This window comes from Limanda limanda, chromosome 8, assembly GCF_963576545.1.
Source record: "Limanda limanda chromosome 8, fLimLim1.1, whole genome shotgun sequence".
Classification (NCBI taxonomy): Eukaryota; Metazoa; Chordata; class Actinopteri; order Pleuronectiformes; family Pleuronectidae; genus Limanda; species Limanda limanda.
In genome coordinates this window covers 22,200,408-22,225,137 of record NC_083643.1, presented here as the reverse complement: position 1 = coordinate 22,225,137, position 24,730 = coordinate 22,200,408, and the positions used below count along the sequence as shown (strand labels likewise).

General features: G+C 38.8%; 1 protein-coding gene across 1 annotated transcript; it reads right to left on the bottom strand.

Moving 5' to 3' along the window:
- Positions 1 to 13,834: 13,834 nt before the first annotated feature.
- Positions 13,835 to 23,956, bottom strand: alkbh3 (alkB homolog 3, alpha-ketoglutarate dependent dioxygenase). The gene is made up of 10 exons (XM_061076640.1): positions 23,881 to 23,956; positions 22,978 to 23,063; positions 22,341 to 22,450; positions 22,186 to 22,220; positions 22,009 to 22,056; positions 21,383 to 21,486; positions 19,645 to 19,733; positions 19,176 to 19,385; positions 18,551 to 18,649; positions 13,835 to 14,986 (listed from the first exon to the last, which is right to left on the bottom strand). The coding sequence occupies exons 2-10, from the start codon at positions 23,051 to 23,053 to the stop codon at positions 14,861 to 14,863; spliced, it is 897 nt and encodes a 298-aa protein (XP_060932623.1). The 5' UTR covers positions 23,054 to 23,063; positions 23,881 to 23,956; the 3' UTR covers positions 13,835 to 14,860.
- Between the last annotated feature and the right edge of the window lie 774 nt (positions 23,957 to 24,730).

The window sequence follows — 24,730 nt, the reverse complement described above, 5'->3', positions numbered from 1 at the left end:
CAGATAATTCTACTATCAATGATTGTAATATTGTTGTAACATAAAATAATGACATGGTTGACATCAAGGCCTGAAACAGAGTGATTTAATAGTTCATTGACTGTGAAATACTCAACACTTCCTAGAACATGTCTGGAAAAGAAACTTGTTACTAATATTGTAACTTCAATGATTCCGTTGGTTAGTTTGACCACTCTGTTTAGGTTTTGTGCTACTTTCTGTCAGAATAAAACGTAGGGATGTCGAGACATTTTGTGTTGAGACATTGACGCATGAATCAGGTTTCAGTGCTGAGGGCTAAATCATCCTCTATGCAAGTGCTTTGGAGTTTGATGGGGCTTTAAACTGTTTTATCACTCAAACTAGCCGTCATTGTCTCGACAGTACCGAAACAACATGTCACCACTAAGACACGTTTAGACTTGGTATTAACATCTGTCCTGAGTGATGAAGTGGTCAGCTCTAAGTTTAGATCTGAATTCACCCGAATGCGTCTTCAATGAGGTTTGAGATAGGAGCACTCAGTTCAGTAGTGGTCTTGGTTACATTAGATCACAGTCTTTAAGCTGTGTGAACATACATGTATCCTGGGCCACACCTGCTTACACCTACTGATATCCTCTCACCCCAGTCTGTATTATTTACACTTCTCAGTTTTTCCCATATATTGATTTATTTGTGACCATATAGATCTTCTATCTTTTGTGAATGGGCAAACTCTTGCAGGGCATAATTCACCCAGCTCCTCCTGATCTCTCCTTCTCACACAAACACATCTGTAAATCCAGACTGGCTAAATACATAATTGTAAGCCGTGCTTATTTGCACATATAGCAGGGAACTTTGATCTGATCACAATTGGTAACAAGATACACATCCAGGACGCACTCCAATACCAGGTGTGAAATGTCTTCTACTATAAGCTATCCGCTTGTGATCGGATATCCCAGGACGGATGTTATAACCAGGTCTAAAGAGGGTCTAACACAAACTCTTACTCTGCAAGTACTTTGGTGGTCCTGGGATCATGTCCTTTTAACAGATCGGTGGTGCCATCATTACCTTGAACACTTTAAAGAGAAGACTATCTCAGAAAGACTGAGACTCAATAGAGGATTGACTTAACTATAGTTGGAATAATGTGATTATGTTCCTTGAAGGACGATCTATTCATTTGTACATCAGAACAATAAAAAATTGTTTTTCTCTTCATATATTCTGTATCTAGTTTTGTGAAACTGACTGACTAAGTCAAGGCCACACACACACACACACACACACGCACGCACGCACGCACACACGCACACTTACCAACTATATCACAATCCATTATTGCAGTAGGTGTCACACAGTGGGCAAGGCAACACCAACACAAACATCAGAAACTCAGAAGCAAATCCAAGTGTCATCATTGGTTACTAATATTAACTTGGAGTATGACCAAGAGAGGGATCTGTGTCATGCATCGTATGAGCTGTGGCTCTAAGGTGACAGGCTTCCTGCATATCAATGGCCAACCTCATGGGATTTCCTACACAGTTTTCATGAGTGACGGCGTGGCCTAAACGGCTGCTCTTTTCGTCATGCATTCCATGGATGACACCCCAGGAGGGTAAGACACCAGATCATCGTGTTTTTCGTCGCAGACACACATGCAAGCAAACACACATTCAAACACACACACCCAGCAAGGTAATAAGTCATTTGAACGTGCAGATGCCTCCTCAGCTCTATTTTGAGTCTATGTAAGGTCAGCCACTATCACGCTGCCAGCCGAGTGACATCACATGACATTTTTGATTCCATTTTAAACGAGGGTGTGTGTGTGTGTGTGTGTGTGGAGTATCTATGCATTCACCAATGCACATGTTTTATTTTTCCTTTTTCATCATAACCTATTCGATTTTGTGCATGTTATTCATGACATGTTGGCAGGTAATGAAGGGTTACTGAGCAGGAAGTGGGTCGGCCAAAGGCTGCATACGTATGTGTGAGTGAATGTCCTTGAGGATGACAAGTTTTCCTACAAGACCCTGCCAAGGTTGCACGAGCTGTGCACAAGGACATCGTGTGGCAAAAACACCAATGAGAAAAACCCTTTGATCTTTCAGTAAGGTTAATCAGCAGTTTGAATTGAAGTGAAAGTCCAAACATACGTCATACAGTCCATGTTAGAATATTATCTCAATTTAAAAAAAATGAAACCTACTGTGTTTAGATCTATAACTATTATTTTTGAATATGTTTGTATCTGTTGCAGGAAGTATTCAGATAACTTACTGAAGTACATAAATTATACACAGAATAAGTACTGAATACAGGTAATTCCTTTCCCTACATTCCATTTACTTATCTAAAACTACATTAGTATCAGTACTGAAATGTAATACAAATATCAAAAGTAAACCTCACTATGGCCTTTGTTAGTGTTGTATTAACATATTATTGGACGATAATTAGTACTATATTAACATGTAAGTACTATATTTAAATGTTTTAGTTGGTAAAGATTGAACTAATATTAACTTCTTCATGTACTTTTAAGATATCTAAGATAATGCATTGTAAATGCATAAACTGATAACAATACTATCAGTCAAGGGCAGTTTTGATGTAGGCTACTTATACTTTGCTTAAGGACAATACTTAGTAACCTTCCACAGCTAGTTGTCATACATTTCTGTTTGTAAAAGAGATAATGAAAACAAAAACCGTTTCAGTAAATCCTATACATAAACATGTTTTTTGGACAGAAAAAATATCAGCTGAAATTCAAGGTTCAAACATCCAAAGATTTCCTGTGGTTTAGCCACAATATTAATTCACACTTTGAAATGCTATTGCAATGAAATTATAAGATTCAGTGTTCCACTACTCCTCCGCTTTCAGATAATTATAACCACAATGTTACATTGTGGTCATCCTGGCTCCTGCCTCTCTCTATCTTATCCTATATCCTGTACCCAGCAGCTGATGGCATTTCGAGGAGTATTCCTCCATCAGGAAACATGGGCCGTGGCAGCTGAGAAATAATCCCCTGAAATCCTTTCCTTGATCACCTACACCACTCTTGTCTCACTGTAACCACCAACAGCACACATACGCCAACACAGGTCTATTCAAACGGGCTTGAAATAGACTGCCATAGACTGTATGTATCAACATGTTCTTTGTTGTCCACAAATTCATATTTTAATCAACAAAAATGTATCACATGTAATACAAAAAAGATTGTTTGCACTGACAAACTTGCAGAAGATCATTACCTAGCTCTGCACCTTTGCAACCTTTTTTTATCATCTAGAGCTCATTGTTTTGTTCTTAAAACACAGTCAGTATATTGTTCAGTCTCACCAGAATTGAGTGTGCAACATGTCCCCCATCAAAGCAATTACGTTTAACTTTGCCAGTAGGAATAGTGAGGAGTAGGGAATATTGATTCTTATTTTGACAACCACATGCCCCTGCTTTCAAAAAAGCTATAAAAATGGATACATGTTTTATTTTCTTCTTGCAGTGGTTATAAAATAACATAGACATGAACATGAATTCAATTATGATATGCTGAAAGGTGCTCATGACAGCATATTCAACATAAGATCTAACTAGGATTTGACGCAGTTAAATGATACCATATATATATATAAAAACTCCAGTTCTGCTTACGAAACATGTTTGGGAATTGACTGCAATAGAATTTAAATGGAGTCATTGTAATTAACAAGCAATCTCATCTTTCACTGGACTTCACTTTATTAGTTAGTGTAGGTCACTGTACTGTTACTGTATGTATGTGTGTAGTATAGGTTACAGGGATAAATGTATGGCTTTACTGTACGTTACAAGCATTACACACCAGTTGAGCAATGGTGAGTATTTTCCAATACAGTTTGTCTCAATATAGACTGAGTGAGTTGGTGTCGTTCATGATGTAAATTACTCTCACGCATGTTAACCATATGTCGAGTTAGAAGTAACTCTAACTCTCCTAAAACAAATACATATTTACATGATGAGTAAGAGTGGAAGAAATCTAGCATTACAGAGTTGAGACAAACGCAAATATTTGTACTCATCTATACTTAAGGCATGGTTTGGTTTTAAAATGTCAGACATTAATCAGAATGTTGACCGCTCCAACTCAAGTTACTCTTCTGGTAAAAAAAAAAGAAAAAAGGGCAGAATTTGTTGCCTGAGTCACAGACTCTTCACTGTCCAGTGGACGACAGACAACATGAATTATTGTGAATATAACAGAATCTATTTGCATGAATAAAACAGCCAAAGCCAGGAAATGGTTACAAGAGTGTGTTATTTAAATAACATTTTACAAAGATTGTGCAATATATGGTTTCATTGTTACATTAATTGTTATATATTTACACTATGTGGATTTTGTACCACAGTAAAGTTTAGGTCAAATTCTCAGAGCAACATTCCTTGTCATTACCTCCGCTAAGGTGGTTATGTCTTCACCCCTGTCTGTTTGTTGGTTTATTTCTATGCTTGTTTGTTTTCTATGTAAAAATTACACAGAAAACAACTATACGTGTTTCCATGATATCTGGCAGAATAATGAGATATTAGTAAGAGAAGAACCCATTACATTTTGGTGTGGATCCATAGCAGGAGGCATGCAGTTTCCCAATTGACTTGACATTGCGTTTTTCAACATTATAATTGTTTTCCCAAAACAACCGAAACAATGGCTAAGTAGTTGCTCTACTGAATGACATTCTAGTTATTTATGTCACACCAAATCCATAGGACAAGGTGAGACCCAAAGTGTGTTTATCTGTGTACACTGCAAACAGTAAGAACGTGGTTTCTTTTGAACGTGGTAAAATCAGTGTTTCAGACATGTGAAGAAGTTTAGCTAATAGGATCTTATTGTGTCTTATTCTTATTCATTTACAACTGTTCATACTGTTCCCTTTTATTACACTTCAGTCCCCCTTGGTGCAATTTCAGGTCGTCTAAATGTGGTCATGGCGACACCCATGAACTCAACAGTTCTTTAAATCACAATGTGTTTATATCTGTCGTTTACAATGCAAAGACAGGAACCAATAACCCCAGAGCCAACACTCAGCATGATCCTCTCCTCAAGAATCATCGCAACAGCCGACACTGCGGCGGCCTCTGGCAGTTCAACCTGTCCTTGTACAATCAGAACCCAACTTGATTCAATCAGACGAGTACCCATAGAACACGCATTTCTAAATAGGGCACACAAATTCAAACACAGTGAGAAACAACAGAACATTTTCTTTGTATACTCGTAAACACACAACCATTCAAATAGTTAGCAATATTCATGTCAATGCAGCCATAGCATGGCGTTAAAAGTGGACGTATATTTTGAAAAATATATGTTAATGCATAAATATATTTGTCTTATGCTTTGATTTCTTGGGAACACGACAAAATGAAAGATAATCTTAAATCTGGTGAGAGGTGGGAGTTGCACTTCAAGTTTAACTTTAGTCAGACTTGTGACCCCAAAGTGTCAGCTACTATCAATAGTGGGCACACAGTTGTGAAATGTGTAAACTCAAATTTGCAAAGGTACTGTATATACTGGCAAAAATTGTTGGCTAGCATGTTCAAGAACTGTACTCCCACCTTATGTGAGCAAAATGAGAAAGAGAGAGAAAGTGTGACATTATCCAGGTCCACAGGGATCAAGAGGTGAGGTACACACCACAGGCCACATTCCCGGATCTGCAAATCACCCCGTGCCCACCGTGATGGGACACCCCCTGTTACCACAGCAACCCAAATGTCATGGGACTGCAGAGGGGAGGGAGAACCAAATCTTGTAAAGTCACACACCAGCTCAGGTGCTGTACGTCTTCCCTCCCTCCTTCAAGAAACACTATCCAACTACAAGTAATAACAGAGACTTGACCTGCTTGAACTTTTTCTTTCCAGACACAGTGACTGTGACACAGCATCCCAACGTCTTGTAGTCCCAGTAAATTTGACAGGTTTGGTTCACATCACGAGTGTACAGAGACAAAAGACAAAACTTGTGCCTGCTGACTGTATTTTTAATATAATTTTTAATATTCAATTGGCGTCATAATACTTTGCAGTAAAAGTGCAGCATCAACGCCGTCACTGCCACAATAAAGAAGTATAAATTGGCGCGTTCAGCCGGGGCGTCATGTTTCTATTACTGCTGATCGGAGCCGGAGACGATACAAACCTGTGAGGACAAACACACCAGCTTTATTTAAAAAAATGTTTAGGCCGACTTTATTTAAGGATGAGAATGTGAAGAGGATTTAAACAAATAAGATAAAACAAATTACCAACCATATACCTTTAACTGAGAATGTGTTTGTTTCACAAGGGAGATGCATCATTATCATTGTGTATGCAAAATTGCTGTAACTGTAACATCAAATCAACATTATTAATGTAAGTGACTCTTTTCCTGGAGTTGACGTTCTATTTGAATCTACGTAAGAAGGCAGCGAAGTGATGCTGGTATAAATCAATAAGCACGTCATGTTGTGGAGGTTGGTCTGGTCCCCCCCCCCCCTCTCTGTTGATACTAAGTCAGTAAGAACTACAGGGACAACATGTTTATTTATAGACAGACTTGGAGACGAGGGAGCATTCCCCTCCAGGAACACTGTGTCTGTTTATGCTACACAACCACACGAACACTTAGATAATTGATATTTTAAATCTCTCTTGTGGTTTGTTTTTATGCTGCTTTTATTTCAATGTTTGATTGATAAATAAAGTTGATGTGTCTGAGATAATATGTACTACAGAATACATACCATACATGAGAACTGAAGGCTTCCAGCTTCTGCCAGATGTAACGTGTGTCAGTTTAATGTGCTGGTTGGATTGTTAGCGATTTAAACTGCAGTTTGTTTGAAATTTTCCAACTCATTATACAGACCAGCATCCAAAACAAGAAATTCAGATCAAAACAAACTTTGTCAGGGGTACATAGTGAAAGTGTGAAGATTCCATCCACCAACACAAAGACCTGGGGTTTGATATCTGTTATCTGTACCTGCGAAAAAACCTACCAAAACCTATTTCCTTTGTCTGAAGGTGGGACGCCAGGTTCACATTTCTATTATTTTCTCTCCACCACTGATTCCTTTAATTTGACGCTGATCCATCCATCTTACAGGATGGTCTCTTGAAATATATTGTACATGATACAGCAATAATAAAGCAATTTTAATTATTTTTTTCCTCCTTGAGTCAGTTTGTAATGTGTTATCACATTGGTGATGCCTTACTGCCACTGTTAATGACATATCTGTCAACATGAGGTCTAATGCTAGTTGCTAAAACTCAAACAGGAAAGAGGTGACTTCACAGAACAGGGGGCAGGATGTGGAAAACAGCTGAAGTCATATTTTCCATGATTCCAAGAAACTTAAATTAGAATCTACTGACAAACTGAATGCTACAGCTCTAAAGCAAAAAGAGGAAAGACCCTATTAAAAAAAATGGACATATAACATGTTATTTTTTATTTAATGTATCTAATCCCCAACATATTGTCAAAAACATCTTCTAAGACTTTGTTTCAATTTACTCACTAGAAGTCCTTACAATCCATTTCATTTTTAGGGAAAGACTGACATTTTCCCCTAGTCAACATTCAAGCTAGCGTATTTATGTTACCAGACCCAAACCTATTTGTCTCTCTCAGGGGTCGATCCCAGAGATGGAACTGCAACATGACCAGCTAAACAACTTGAAATTAGAAAGAAGACAGGGAAGTAGAGGTGAAAGATGAAGAGGGTAATGGGTAAAGGGGGGGAAGAGGAGGGGTGCAGTAAAGGAGAGTGGAATGAAGCCCAGAGGAGGGGAGGCTGGAGGAGCTGAGTGGGTGAAGTGAATCGGTCAGCTCGTTCCCAGAGCAGATTCCCAGCAAAACACAGCATGACTTCAGACTGCAAACACACACACCCACACACGCACACGCACACTCGCACACACTGCGAAAGATGCAGGTCAGTTTAGGTTTCTCACAAAGCAGCAACAGGCTGTAGTGCTGAGATGTTATTGACACGTCCTGTCTGAATGTGAAGAGGCTGATGGAGTCTCCTCCTCTAAAGGGACTTTCTACTTTCTAGCTTGTGAAGAGACTGTTTATGGTTTGGATTTAGCTCAACCAAGTAAGGCATGAGTTAGCTGCACTATATAACCAGAATTTATTACTGTTTAAACACCTTCAGCTTTCCCAGATCTTTCAATACAAACATGACAGTCTGCTGAAGAATTGAACGATGGACTTTAAACGTTTCCTATGATTGTCAATCTTTTGACTTATTCCGAAATGCATGAACCCATTTTTTGGTATTAAAAGAAATGATAGAAAACTATATGAAACAACAAAACATTAACAGTGAAAACTTTACTTTAAATCTAGGTTGTTACCAATAAGTAATTATTGTCTTCACTGCAGTATTTTCTTTCACAGGCTATAACCAAGAAAAAGTTAAATGAGATTATGCTCAAATGTAAATTTTCAACCATTACACTTTTGTCATGCAGTGACTTTGATTCTTTCGCTCGTGTTCATAGTCTCCAATGCTAATAAGGCTTTGCTCTGAGCTAAAGACAGCATCCAACATGCTGTTGTTTGTTTTGTGTGTTAGCATGCGTCTAGAGCAATGTATTCACAGTGATGGAAGTGGAATTTTTTATCAACCAAACAATTGGGTAAAACAATGTATGACCTGGTGGTGATGCTAGACGAATTGGTGCTTAAGGTTATTACAAATCAACCTGAGAGGGACAACAAACTTTATGGGAATCAGTCCAGTGGTTGACTAAAAACTTTCAAACAGAAAAAGTCAACCTTACGTCAATAGCTTTAGCCATACCATTTGAGAACAATAAATGTCTTTTCATGGCAATTCCTCCAATATTTAATTTAAGATTTCAGTGGTGGAATAACCAAAAGGCCAACATTGCATCACCTACTGTACGACCCCGCTGCTTCACTGCTAGTATTTGGTTCACTGCATGTCTGAATATGCACTTCTTATGTCTCTCAAGTCAGGCAAATGTTTTCTTTTGTTACCAAAAAGAAATTTGGACAATTGACTATAACAGTGATATGAGCTTTAAGGCAAACAGTTCAGAGCCAGATTATTTAACATATTCTGCATGTTCAAATAATATGCTCTGTATGCTCAAACGATTGATTATACAAGTTAGTTTGTTACTTAATTATTACTGTTGCACCTGAACCTAATATTTACACTGTTCTATATTTCCCCCAATGGATTAATTTCAACACACTTGTGGTCAGAGCTTCGTAACGTCATGCAACCTTTCTAAAGCTCTGTAATTAAACGTGATCCGGCGATTTACGTTTCAGTTGTTTACTAATGTGAGATGACAGATGCTGGTGGCTGGAAATGAGGTTGCCACTTTAAACAGCCCGGACAGGAACGCCACTGGACTGAGGCCTAATTGGGTGGGATCCAGTGGCGAGAGATAAAAAGAGCTAGCAACAACCGCGGATCTGATGCAGCTCCCGTAAAGCCCAAGTGTTCGCAGCTCTTCACAACAGGTGTCGGGATCTGGAATAGGCAAACAGTGGCCAACACAGGAATGACTGGCAGCTTGTTCGTTAGGGATGGTGTCAAATGCCAAGTTTCTTTCCAGGCAGACGGTAAAAAGTCAACAATAACAGGACAGAGCTAAATTAGACTTGAATTAGAGAAGCTCAGAATACAGTTTTGGGAAGGCACTGCCTCTCACTTTCACTTCAGGGCAGCAGAAAACATCGGGGATGTAAAACTAAACCAACTAATACACCCTGAAGCTGAGGAAGCCTACTGGCAATACTCCTCTGTGGGTTCATTATAACAAGCAACAACTTTCAAATCCCACATTTGAATGAATCCTTCATTAAAATAAAAATACTAATTAGATCGACCTTGCAGATATTTGTTACTCAATATGTTTCAAAGAACAAAACTGCAGAAAATCACTATGAACAATAGTGTTTGTTATTTAATGACCATATTTCAGAAAATGTTAAGGACTTACTGTGTCCCTCCCCCTCCCCCCATGTTTTGACTATGATTATAATTGTGAAGTTAATTCATCTTAAGCCAGCAGAACAGCAAGTTGTCAGTGAGCAGGCGCAGGGCATTTCCAGCATCGCATTTATTGACACAAACACAAAGGTCTGGTTGTCCTGAACACAAGGCACTGTCCCGAAACCAAATCAAATCTGTTTCACATTCTGTGATGTACTTGTCCGGTACAAATTGTCCCAGACCAAACATCAAGGAGCCGGTTGAAGCTGGGCACAGCAAGGTGCATTTCTCACCTGCACTGCATCAATAAAGGGCCTCGGACCTGTTACACAACCTGCTGGACTCACATGTATAACATGTTGGTCCAAAAATACCAACATGTTATACATCTCCACTGTGGGTCCTCCTCGTTAACTCACTTCCTTCACACATACACAAACACACACATGCTCTTTACTGGACCTATTACACAGCACGAGTCCCCAAATCCCTTTGTATATGCACAAAAATACATCCTGCACTCAACTATCACGTGTTCCAAACCCTGTATGTTCACAGGAGTGTGTGTGTGTGTGTGTGTGTGTGTGTGTGTGTGTGTGTGTGTGTGTGTGTGTGTGTGTGTGTGTGTGTGTGTATCAAAACAGTTGCCTATGATTAGGGTTCTTATTGTCAGCCAGTTGCCAAATAGGAGTTTACGAAAAGATGATGGCTTTCACATAAGACTTAAAAACATCAGGAGATAAGTAGTAAAAAAAGCAATAGCTCGATGGGGCAGTCAAAGAAGTTGTCATGGTTACCGTGACTGCTGCACTAATGGAAGGGTACATGGAAAATTGGGTTTGAGCAAAGGCTGCTGTGAGTTTACAGAGTGCTATTGTATCAAGTGGTGCTGAGTTTTAACAGTACTCCTCGGTGGATATATTCAGAACTAAATCCACCTTTTCTCAGTTAGTCAATCATACTGTGTGTGACATCCCTTTAATTTTCTACTCAACTCCTCCTGGCCCAGTCTATTATCATCATTTGTCTTTTTCTAGAGAAAGTCAGGTAATGCTGCCCTAACAAAATAAGTTAATACAATATTACAATACGGTTACAATTCCTTTACAATGTTGATCAGTGAACAATAACTGTAACAAATACACATCCTCTTTTCTGGAAACTGTAGACAGAAGAGTGGACTTAATCACTAGGGTTACTGTGACAACTATTGTTCTATGAATGTTTGTGTTTTGGTTGAAATGCCTCATTAGCCCCATAAAAAGGCTAAGTTTTTTAATACTGTCCATTTTTCCTGTTAGCTGGTTTGTTTGTTTGTTAGCAGCATTACACAAAAACAACTAAAACGATTTCCAGAACCTTATACATGTTGATGTGGATCAAGATGGAGGAACTGTATTTTTCACTTTCTGTAAAATTTCCAACATTTTTCCTGTTCTATAACTAAAGAGTCTTGATGAAAAAAGCAGGCACATTCAGGGAATTGATATCTCGGAGTGTGTGGAATTTGGAGCAGTTTGATTGAATTTCAGGGGACTGAGGTATGATCTCCTGCCATTCTGGTTCTAATTAGCAAAATAAATAGGGTGCTAGTACGCTATATAAAGGATGGCAGAATGAAAAGTTATTTTAACAGTTAATTTCAGATTTGAAGTATGACATTTTGATTGAAGTTTCGATTGAAGTTTGAGATTAGGAACATGCTTTATAGGGAGATAGAGCCAAGACAACCTTGACATTTTATCTTATATTAAGGCAGCTATTACATTACATCAAAGATACAAGATACATTTTTATTTATCCCACACACATGCACAAACATGCACAGACACACTCATGCAATTGAGGGAAATTTGTCCTCTGCTTTTATCCCATCTGGTGCAGGACACACAGAGCAGTGGGCAGCCATGTACGGCGCCCGGGGAGCAGATGTTGGGGGAGTAAGGTGCCTTGCTCAGGGGCACTAGACAGGGTAGGGAGAATAGTCTTTTGATTTTTGGACAGATCCAGGTTCGTCTTTTGTTGTTATTCCATCCAGGTAAGTTTTTGTTGAAACTCCTTGGAGTCGAACCGTGGAGTCGGACCAGCATCGAACCAGAGACCTTTTTCTGCCAGTAGTCCAAGTTTCTGCCACTAGTCCACCGCCTCACATTGTCATTAAGATGACGCTTTTATCCAAGCGACTTACAGTAAGTGTATTCAACCATGAGGGTACAAACCCAGAACAACTATTGTACAGCTATTGTACATAAGACCAACCTGTGCACTGAACTATAGTTCACACTGATCATACTGATCCACGAGGCTTCATCGGGGGGAGTGATGCTTTAGTTCATGTGTGACATTAAAAATGTAACATGAAGCTTCTCTATCCGTATAATACAATCCTCTTGTATCAAAGTTGGCAGTAAATAGTTAATTAAGGCCTAAGGAATCGTTTTGCTATGATGACTCCACATTGGAGGAACCTATATCACACAAACAACTAATAATACACTACATCGGTATGATTGGAATTGCATTAGCAAGTTGATGTTACATGGCCTCTGACCTAATGTCCAAAAATACCAACATGTTATACATCTCCAGGAATCACCCAGAGGAGTGGGCTCAGTGTCTTTACGCCTGACCTAGTCTATTATCCCCATTTCTCAGAAAATAACAACTATCCTGAAAATGTAAGCTGAATACAAACAACAAAATGACATTATTAGAATTCTAATGAAAGAATAATCCTATTCATATAGAGCCTGTATAATTAAGCTGTGTCTACTAACACTCTGAAAGTATACTTTCTCACACTGCATAATAGCTCTACAGAGTTGTATCCAGCATCATGAATGGCATGTTAAATCCTTCAACTGTTTGTTTGTCACTGAAAAAGGCATGATTACTAAAAGGTATTAGGACAGTGACCCATTAGCTCTTTACTCCAACACATTTTAAAATAAAGCAATGGCTATAGCGTGGAGGCTCTCCTGCTGTGATATGATGGTGTGAAAATCAACACTATGTGTGACTCAGAATAGTAAATCAGAGGACACGTCACACAGCTGCTCATCAAAGTTTACTGGTGACCATGGTCACTAATACCTGACAACAGAGTGACTTGTTGTTTCTTCGCTCATTTATCTGAACTCAAGCATCCGAGTTCATGCTTCCTCTCAGGGATTCCGTTTCTTCATGAAACAACATCTGCCTAACTAGCACTGACTGTGCCCACACCCCTTGAACTGATCTCCTGCACTTTGTCTTATTGAACAGATTTAGCACTTAATACTTTCTTCAAGGTCTCCTACTGTACAGAGGCTTAAGTGTGGTTCCCCTGTAGTAAGAATAAAAGTGTCTGCCAAACAGTAAATGTGAATGTCAGGCCGGTCTTTTATCTATAGTCAAAAACTAATGAAACAAAGTAAGACCAACCTAAGTAATGTCATCATATAAAGTAATTATATAAGGCCAACGTGATAAAATCTTTGGCCCACAGATCAAGAAAGTGTTTCCATTAAACAATATTATCACATCCTTTGGGTATCATTACAACAATGATTACACAATCTCTACGGAACTCTGAGGTTAACCTTTCCGTGTTTGTCGTATTTTGCAAACATGCTGAGATTTATTTTCATGACAAACTCTCCATCACAACCTGGTATTCTATTTGAACTCAACAGCCCCAAATAGGCTTTTGATGAAGTGCTGTGCTGCAAACAACTATGACTTGTTTCTTATTTTATGTATAATAAATTATTTATAATGGAAACTATGTTTATGGAACATATGACACAATATTTTCGACAGAGAACACATTCAATTTATTTCAGAAACACAGCAATAGAGAACAGTTGCATGTATTAATGTTACATAATAAACAGAACATTCCATCCTGTGGGATCTTCCCCCTGTGACATGCACTTCTTCAAGTCGTGCATTTTCAGACGTCAATATAGCGAAGCAGAACCAAATAACAAAAAACAATGTCCCCATACAAATCTGCTGTAGTTATCTACTGCTAATATGTTGTGTGGGGATTGTTGTTCGATTTGTTACAGCAGTGTCATGACTTATTGTCTTATTTGTCTGAACTGACCCAAGAGGCCACTTTACTTGTTCCTTCCTCTTTTTATAGCAGCCACACTCTTTCCAAAAGCTCCATGAGATAAACAACTGTTTACATTTCACACAGCATTACACCAACAGTCATATCCGCAGTGACTTGCTGTACAGTGAGCACTCTGGACACTGTATTTTCCTACTGACAATTTTCATGGCATGTGAAAAACTGTAGGCAAAATTAAAGCTTGAAAAAACAAAACCAAAACCATGATTATATGGCAAATAAATACCAAGATGTGGACTTCAGGCGCTGCCACCTTGGAGCTTCCCACCACAAACTGAACATGGCAACAAAGGTTATTGTGGCATCAAGTGCCATGCTCAGCGCCGTTTGCTGAGTTACAGCCACCAAAATACCGACTTAAGTTTCAGTCTGAAAAGAAACAACTGTCTAAGCTTCTGAAAGAATAAATAAAATCAAAATATTATTCAGTGCTGACGTCTCTCAGAGCCTTTAAGTCCTGATTATACCCCATTCTCATACACAGCTTCTCTGCACTGATATCTGATTAACACCACTGGTTACAACTGAGGTATTATTATGGTTCACTTATGCAACAGGTGAATCCAGGCTGCAAATCTCCCTGTTTCCGTTGGAGGAAGCTGTTTTTCACACCATGGTCTATAAGTAAGTGACGAGTGGCTCAAACAGCTGAAATCTGCACTCTCCTAAGCCTGAAGTACCTGACTCTGAGGGGAGTTTACTGTTGCTTGGCAGTGAAGCGAAGCTTGGTCCCCGGCCTGTGGCCCTCCAGCTCTGGATGAATAGTTCTGAAGGTCAAGTTGATGCGCGGGCCTCGGTCATGGTACTCTTTAGCCACTTGATGCTAGTGGAGACAGAGACACAGATACAGTGAATGTTTCATTTCATTACTTTTTACATGTATTTTGAGGTTACTTTATGTGCATTCTTTTATCCACAAAATAGGCAAGTGTTGGCTAAATCAGAGTCTTCCTCTGTAACAAGTGGCTACTAAAGGACACAGAGAATGCTAAAATGAATAGTGAGCTCTCTCAGACCCCCCCCCCCCCTGCTGCTCCTGACTGTCCCTTAGTTGAGGCTAAAAGCTAAGGTTGATTTTGCCTATATGTGCTCCCTTTCCAAAATGGAGACCCACATTTCTCAGGCTATCGAGCGGCCGTATACAATGTTTTTTTCAGTTTAAGCATTTTATTTGATTTCATTGCATTTTATTCTTTTTATTCTCCTCAGCATGTTTTATTTGTACAGAACTTTGATCAACTCTGGTTGGTTTGAATGTGCTTTAAAAATAAACTTCACTTGATTATTCCAACAAGAGAATTGATTATTCTTTAATTGGCAACCTCACCGTTTCCAGCAACCCCCCCTTTTCTTTACATAATATTTGTATGACAGTATACTAAATATCTTTAAATTACAATAAAAAAGCTAAGTTTTTAATCTGGGCTTTGGGGGATAATGAAACAAATAGAGAAGACTAGAAGTTGTCATTAATTGCAGCTCGATCTGTGACTGGCTAAAAGCTTGACATCTCTGGTCATGGGCTTTCCTCACCAAATGGAGGGGTCGGCATGAGCAAGTGTAGCAATACAGTATAACAATATTACTGTTTAGACTGACTGAACTGATCTAAACCTGGCAATGTTGATCTCATGATCAAATCATCTTTCTTCTATCAAGTAGAAATGTTGGCATATGACACGGATACAAAATGATCTTTATCTTGAGTTATGATATAACAGGACATATATTGTAACCAACACAAATAAGGTTGTTTTTCAAAATAAACCCAGTACCTTAGTTGTTTTACTGACAGAGACATTTTGTGATTTAAATTAGAAAACAAAAAACATGGGGCCACCATGAAAGAAAATCCGTACTGTCAACACAACAGTATTTTTGTTTTGTAGCCGGAGGTGGAGGGTTTGCTTATCCACAATGGTGTGAATGGAAAGCGTCCGGAACAGGCAGAAATAACCCTGTATTCCTTTTCAAACAGCTGAAGTACTTTATCTGGATTGACGGGCCTAGTTAAATATTTATCTCTCACTTCCAAACCTTTCTGTCTGAGTCAGGAGGAGACTATGACTGCAGTGACAGAGAAAATAAATGGTGTGATCTTCTTTCCCTGGCAAGAGAGACAAAACCTTTGTTCAGATACTCAGGGAGGTGGTGCCATAAAACACCTGTGACCTTCTCCTTTTTTCTTTAACTTTTTTCATTGGACTTTATCTCTGTAGTCCTCCCTCCCTGTATCCCCTATCCCTCCACCAAGGGGGTTATGTTTCATCTGTATTTGTTTGTTAGCCAGATAACGCAAAAACTCCTCTACCAATTTCCCTGAAATTTTGTGGAGGGGTGGGTAATAGCTCAAGGACGAACCCATGAAATTATGCTGTAGATTCGGTTCAGGGGACAGATCCAGGAACTTGTTTGATCTTTTTCTTTTTTACATTGCAAGACAGGGAATTTTGCAAGAGAACTCCACCCGATTGTTTCATATGTGGACTTAACTACACTCTCACAAGCACTTTATTAGAAACACATTACTAACAGTAGGTGGGACCTCTCTTTACTCAAAACAGTCTAAAAGGGATAGTTCGACGAAAAATTAAGTTGACTCATTATCTACTTACCGCTATGCTGACGGAGGGGTGAGGGAAGGGTTTGAGTCCACAAAACACTGTTTCAGGGTTAAATTCTTAATTATTTTTCCACGAGATGATGGAAAATTAAAAGGAACTAGAGGCACGCTCAGTAGAGTCCATTACGGCCCAACAGTCCCCTTATGAATTTAGATTTAAATTCACTAGATCTGCACCATATAAATCTCAATCATGTATTGTCTCTTAATAAAGCATCACAATGAGTAGAAAAGCATCATCCAAAGATTTTGTCTATTAAACTGGCTTGTCTTTAAACATTGTATTATTGTCAGGTAAACTTAAATGACTTAAATGAATGAACTGCTTTCCTACTGTTATTTTTTGTGTAGTTTTTATGGTTGTTTTTTGTTTTTCATTTCACTTGGAGGGCTCAAATGCCTCCTGTTCTCTCGTCCACGGATGTTTTGGATCATTGATCATTTTGCAGTGAAAGAACAAAACTAAAATTGACAGACAGAAGTGAAGTGTTTATCTACTCTTCCAAAGGCAGAAATCATTTTGTTATGAGCACGAAATTCAATCTATTCTAATAAAACATATTCCCAGTGCTGAGTGTGACCCAGAAAGCAGCTATGCACTCACACTCTCTCCCTCTCTCATACACATACACACCCACACACACACAAAGACTTTCCATCCTGCTTCATGCACTCACAAACCCGGTCGCTGTCCCTGATTGTAAAACAAATGACTCTCATTAGACGAAAGCTCTGCTCTTCTCTCTAGGCCACTCCATCCATCCTGAGAATGACAGAAGGAGCCCGAGTCTGTTGAACACAGGTCTATTCTCTCACGTGTGCAGTCCGAAGCACATGTACAGCCAAACACACACACACAGCCGTAAGTGAACACACAACCAAACACACATGCACAGGAGCAGAGGGAGTCACGTTAAGCCTCACCTGACCTCACCTGGCTGAGGCGAATGAGGCTTTTAGGACATTTACTGTAAATGTTCAAGGATTAAAGAAAGTAACTACTGTATATTTAGGTTACCGTTTTACTCACAGCTTAAAACCAAGTCTTGTCTCGTAAGTCTCCCAACAAAACAATGCTTACATCCACATTCTTCAACCAAAACTAGTTCACTGCCTGTTTGGAATGGGCTGTTTGGCCTTTGTTAATGCTGGTTGGAGTTTTCTTCCTGAAACTGTAAAAGTGACCGGCAGTAGCTGAGCTGTAGCAAGTTTAGACCTGCTGCAGGACTCAGTCCACAGAACCCTGAAGCTGCTGCACAAAGAGCTGTTCACCTGTTTATTCAGATTCAATGAAGAATGGCTCAGTACAAAGTTGACACAGCTTTTCCTTGAGCTTTTAAAAATACACATAGCAAGTGTGAAGGTGATCAAATTAAGGATTAATAAATAGATTCTGTGCAGGCAGGTAATGGTATCAATGGTACAAAATGGTAACCGTATCAAAGGTATAAAAAATGTAATTATTTCATGGGAAAACCAAGTTAATTTTAGTCATCACACACTGGATGTAACCCATTATGTTTGTGTTAACTGTGACATTGGGTTATATAGAATTACCGTTACAGTGCATTGTACCAGGGTCTATACTAAGACGCAAGCCAGACAAACCTTTGAGTGGTAGATTTCTCAATCTGTTTGTTTGATACTCAATACAGCAACCAAAACCTTGTAATTTTGACATAAACCTCTTTTTTTTCTAATGGCTGAAGTTTTTTATGGTCATTTTGCCTACATGGATGCTTGCATCTGATTGGTTAAGCCTACCTGCCAATCGTCCTGTGTGGCTCCTTCCATCAGCAGAAGTGTCCCATGACTCAGAGGAACCCGAATCCGCTCCACATAAGTGAAGTCACCGATGTCCTCCTAACACATAAACACACACGATGTATGATCATCTAATAACACACACAAGAAACACATGTGACCTGGCACAATGTAGTGTCACACAGTGGCAGCACATTTCTGTTACCTGCAAATCACTGACAATACAACTCATCAACGTTATGTTTAATGAAACTTTCCTCCTATTAAATGTGTATACTTAAAGATTGACATTACAAACAACTACTGAATACTGGCTTCTAAATACTGATAAGTCTATACAAACTTTCCTCTGTGTCTAACTATGAGCCACATGCTTCAACCATACTATCTAAGAGTAGAAGCAAAAAGTCAAATACAGTGTCTACTTTAAAAACACTTTTAAAAATTGATAGCAAGGACATGTTCTGTGTCTATTAAGAGTAAGAGTCATTAAAGAAGACTTTCATTGTTCCGAGACATAATATACTTAATAATTGATCAACACATGTGTTTTGCTGTGCTGACTCTTAATGTGAATATAAACTGGAGCAGGGAAAACCAATTTCCACTCTCTGCAGCATCTCACCGGTGGAGGTTGCTTCCGGAGGCTGAACACTCTGGTGTCCCCCAGACTGAGCGAGGCGATTGTGGGTTTGGCGCCCAAGGAGGCCTCATCGTCGCTGTGCCAGCCAATGCTGTCATGGCAGTCCCGATACAAGTTACACAGCAGCGAGTTGAATCTGCTACTGCTCGCCTGCTCCACTGCCTCACGAAGGGTTAACAACAACGGATGCCACTAAAAAATAAGTTCAGCAAATAATAAAAAGGGAAAGAAAAGACATTAAAAAAGACATAAAAATACACAAAAAAACCCCCAAATGCTAATATGTCACCTTGTTTAAATTGCTCTGTATTAAATAAGAAAGTGACAAAACAATGAAAGAAATAATCTGTAAAAGAAATAAAACCTCAAGAAATTAAGAAACAAAGATCAGAGACATGTGGAGGCATCTGTATAACCAAGACTTGTTGCAGTTATGATAAGTATATTTAACCTGTGTGTTGGCATCCATGGTAGAGTGAGCATATGTATAGGGCAACTCTCCATACCAGCAGGTCAGCCTGGGCTCGCCGTATGCCTCACCTGGAGACACACACATAGACGACAAATCTTTACTCTAATGCAGTGGTGACTTAATGATTGATAAATTAAAAAAGACCATCTTCAGAATATCAAATTTAATGAGTCTCTTTTCATGAATTCCTCTTTTCTGCTGAATGACAACAATAAGTCGGATAGAAAGCTGACACAGTTTTATTCCTGATGAATTCCTTCAAATTGTTAACACACATATAAAATAATCACCTGCTGTGTAAAAAAATCTATTTCAAGCAGAAAGTTAAAGGGATCGTTCAGCAAAAATAGAAAATGCACTCATTATCTACTCACCACTATGAATCAGTCACCATTTACTTCAATTGTATTGGATTTGGTTGCAACGCTGTTTACCCCTGAAACTCCTAAAGTGTTTTGTGGATTCAAACACGTCACCCGCACCTCCATCGGCATAGTGTTGAGTAGATAATGCGTGAATTAAAATTTTAGGGTGAACTATCACTTTAAGGTTAACACCTGAGTCAAATTTCTCTGTCTGTCTTCCTCCGTTATTCTTGTGTTTCTCTCTTTCTCTGGGAACAACTAGATCTTTGCAAAAATTATCTGCCATTATTTTTATTTAGCCAGCACTATGGTACGAGAACATGATGAAACCAAAGCAAACTACTCTAGCCACTGACCTCTAGAGCTAATATTTATAAAAGTGTGTGCTCATTCATCAACTATGAAGAGCTTTACTCTTTCCAAAAAACATATGCTATAAGGGAGGAAAATATGAACAAAACCCTGAGCCATTCACTGGGTCCTGAGTTTTGAAACAACGCAGGCTAAAAGACAGCGGACATTAGAGAAGTGACTGATGAAAGGTTAACATCTGTTTTCCACTACTTCCTCTTTAACCCATACGTCACAAGGGTTTTGTTGACAAAGTCTGAAATCTTCTTGATAGAGGATTAACACAGCTTGTCTCTATGGTCAGTGTTTAGAACTCATCTTGTCTTCAACAAGCTGTGTGTGTGCTACCGAGCTATCAAAGAATAATACACAAGATGGACAAGAGATGGACGAGAGCCAGCTGAGAGAAGAGAAGCTGATTCAGTGGCAGTGAGGCTGCATCTCAACAGTCTCAGTGCTTGTAGCCTGTCTGGGATAAATATGAAAGTGAGTGCATGCAAAATGAAGCCTTTGCAAAACTTAAACACGTGCAAGGAGAGCGCACTTGCACTTTCTGTTTTTAGTTAAATATGGACTGAGGGTTAACTTTTGCAGTAAATGTATCAAGTCATCTATAAAAAAACAGTGCTTGTGGCCCATTCAGGAATGCCACAAACAAGATAATTCACTGCCGTACCCGTCTGTCACTAACCGACCTGCCTGCCTGCGCACACCCGGCCCATGACCGGACTCTTTAGCCAAGGAGACGAACAACGCTCAAGCAGAAGAGGTGAGTGAGTGAGTCATGGAAAAGTCAGCTTCTTGCACATGTCAGTCAGTGCAAGTTCATGTGTTTTGGGGGCCTTACTATGATGAGTGGGCCGAATGGAGGGGGTGGGATGTATCGGTTGCATTTTTCAAAGGGTTTTCTAGGATTACTAACATGCAAATGTATGCAAATTGACATTCATATTGAACATTTCTAAATATACTCTGCTTAGTCTAAAGACCCTGGTACGCACCCTTTCTATAGTTGGTTTTCTTAGACCAGGGAAGCTCCTCGAAGAGTTTACTGAACATCCAGTCAGCCTCCTCTTGGGCAAGAAACCCAGGCAGCAGCCGCAGTCTGGACAGACAGAAGAAAGAACACACAAACACACAGAGACTTACTACCTATTTAATTAACATGGATATATAAATATATATCTGTCATCTATTCGATCAACTCTCTAATAAAGGCATACATTTCCCACAAAATGATAAAAAAAAGAATTATGATTAAAAGATATGTAAGCAGCAAACTAACCTTTCATTTCATCAAAGCAAAAGTGAAACTGGACTCAAAAGTTCAATATCACCTTTCAGTACGTCAACAAACTTAATTGAAATTCTGGTTGTCATATTAACGACCATAGTTACAGCACATATTAATTTACATCCAGTAGCTATTAAAACGTGCCTCATATCATTAGTGAGGTAGAGGGCATGGTATTCACCAAGAGCTATATGAGGTATTGCTTGTGGGATTACTGCCATCTAGTGGATTCCAAACTCTATCACAGATTTGTCACCTACTATAAAACACAATTGTTTGGTTCTATCCCAGAACAGTTCATTTCCCTCTGAGGGAGATTCTTTCTTAACTCACCTGGAGACTCCAGACGGAACATGGCTGATCTCATAATCGCCTGCATGTCTGCAAAGAGCACAATGATGTGTTGGTCATCCTGTGCACCACACTAACCAAAGTGACAGGCCAAGATATCTAGCCACAGACAAAAAACAAAAATAGTCTATCAAGTCAAGACAGAAATCTGCAACTTACTCGATCACCCTCTCTGATGGAACATCTCTACTTGGCTGCAATGAAGAAAAATCAGGATAAAAGGAAGGAACACTTCATTTTAATAAGCTGTAAAAAGAAAAATTCTCTGAAATGCAGTGATTGCTCTTTTTTATTTTGACTTGTTAAAGGTTTACCTTAGTGGGCTGATGGAACTCAAATGTCTTAGATGTCTTCTGTTGCCCCAAATCCCAAGAAGTAGAGGTTTGGTTGGCATTTCTGGTTTGAGGGTTGTTTGGAACTGTGCCTGTTTTGAATAACAAAAATAAGAAGGGTAATGAAATGTTTTTTCTAAGTTTATATATTTCAGCAAGACAAGTAAGTAAATATATAAACTAGACTGTCACTCAGTAGAGTGCATACCTCAAACGAAGGCCCAACAGCCCCTTCTGAAACCACATTTAAATTCACTAGATCCAGTTTGTGTTTGGTTCTGCACCAAATTGTACAAACTCATAGATATCAGTCCCCTTAATATGTCTGATATTTTTCATGAAGATCCCAGACGTAGTCTCTGAGAAATCAACGGAACCCTCTCACACTGTTAGAGAAAGAGACAAAAAATCCTAATCCGATCCACACCAATACTGCATGTGTTCTTCCCTGACCCATACCGCATCATTCCAAGTTTTGCGGTAATCCGTCCGGTAGTTTTGCATAATCTTGTTTACAAAAAGAGATAGCCTCATTGATGGAGGTAATGATGATCTAATTGGGTGAGTAGTCACATTCTACTAACACAACATCATATATACATAGTGACCCTTAAATTACCGGCTGGTGCTGTGTGTTTTGGCAGCGGTTTGGCCCAGGAGCCCTGGACTCTGGCGCGCTGACGCTTGTCCGACATCACATCAAAACTGTTGGGTGAGAAACAGAAAGCAAGTTTTCATCACTATTGAAAGCAACTATCCCCATGGCAACAGAAGTAAAGACATGTGTTAAGCTGAAACTATGTTTTTTATTTCATACTACTTCTTGTTGTTAAAAAATACAACTCCACACCATATGTAGACACACCAGCCCCAGTGACAAGGATGACAGTTCTGATGAGATTAGCATCTCAAACTGACAGGATCCAACTAATATTTATAATTCTCCTGCTAAGTTTATTTTACTGTAGTCCATTTAATGGTGATTTTTAGTCCATGCTAAGAGCCTGTAGTATTTGAGTATCCTTTTGTGTGCACTGTGTATGTGCTTGTAATTTGTAAGTTTGTTGTCGTTCTTTGTGGTGTTTAGTGATATATGTTACTGTAAACTTAGAACATTGTGTCTTTTTTACAATATTTTCCTTAATGGTGCTTTCATTGGAGTTTGTCTGTTTTATATAAACCTATCCAAGACCTGCTCATGTAAATAATATGCATTTGAAATGCTCAGAACTTGTATATTTAGAAGTATCACTTATTTACATGATACAAATTAAGGGAAGGGGTTTAATTCAAGGATTAATCGCTGATTCTATCCGTTATTTCCCGGAACAATCGGTCACCGCATATTTCCGCTGGTGAAATGTGACAGAATACAACTCGGTTGAGATGCTACTTCGTCTCTGAGCTAGCTTAGCTCAGCTCAACCTACTTAAAGTTACTTAAAATTAACACGCTGTAAAATTCACAACTTACAAAAAATACTCTGTAAACTAATGTTGAATCGAACCTTTGAATGACTTACCTAAATTGCTGCTAATCACAACTTTACAAGAGGCAACTTCACATAAACTGAGACGCCTGCTGCTTGACAGCCATGGCAGCAGTGTCTCACAAAAATAAAGCCTACCCGGAATAGTAATCTTAAACTGTAGTTCCGACCACTTCTTCGTCTGAATCTCCTTTTTTAATGGTCTAAAGCAACTAAATGCATTTCTTCACATTTATTATTTAAGCTAAACTTTTAGGTTTGAGATATGGTATTTCCATTTTAAGCTTCTTTTTTTACGTGAAATATAGGCACCTAGGAACAATATATAAAATATGTGTTTTACATTGTTTTTAATAACTACATCCAACAGTATGTAGTTAGAACATGAAGTTGCAAGTAGCTGCTTAAATGCTGGTTTCATGTTAATTAATCTGTACAGTATACGATCTCTCAGGGGTCAGTTTGCAAAATGAATACTTTGTATTTTATTTACAACTATGATAATAATAATTTTTTAACTGATATTATATACCTTTACTTTTAATTTTAAAGCAGAACCTTCATAGTATTTCACAGTATTTTGTGTCCGTATTATTGCCACTTGTGAAGAATCAGAGTATTCCCTCCATTACTGTCCTGTATTTATCCTTTTAATACAACCACCCACCTGTGGAATGTAATAGCCTTGGTAGCATTACTTTAAAGTACATGTGGTACCGGTCTCAAACATACAGATTTTATCTGAACAAAGTGTTTTGAAAAAACATGACAGAATTGGTTCCACTTGTGGTTCTGGCTCTAAAGTGTTTCCCCAAAAGTATGTAGGTAAATACTCCATGCAGGCCTGACATGTTTTTATCTTTTGCAAAAACATGAGTTAAGA

Excerpts from the sequence above, each read along its gene's own strand:
- alkbh3 (XM_061076640.1), bottom strand. The coding sequence starts at position 23,053 with ATGTCGGACAAGCGTCAGCGCGCCAGAGTCCAGGGCTCCTGGGCCAAA. Across the intron at positions 22,451-22,977 it reads AAAACACACAGCACCAGCCG|GCACAGTTCCAAACAACCCT; the intron begins GTAATTTAAGGG and ends TATTCAAAACAG. Across the intron at positions 22,221-22,340 it reads AGTTCCATCAGCCCACTAAG|CCAAGTAGAGATGTTCCATC; the intron begins GTAAACCTTTAA and ends TCTTCATTGCAG.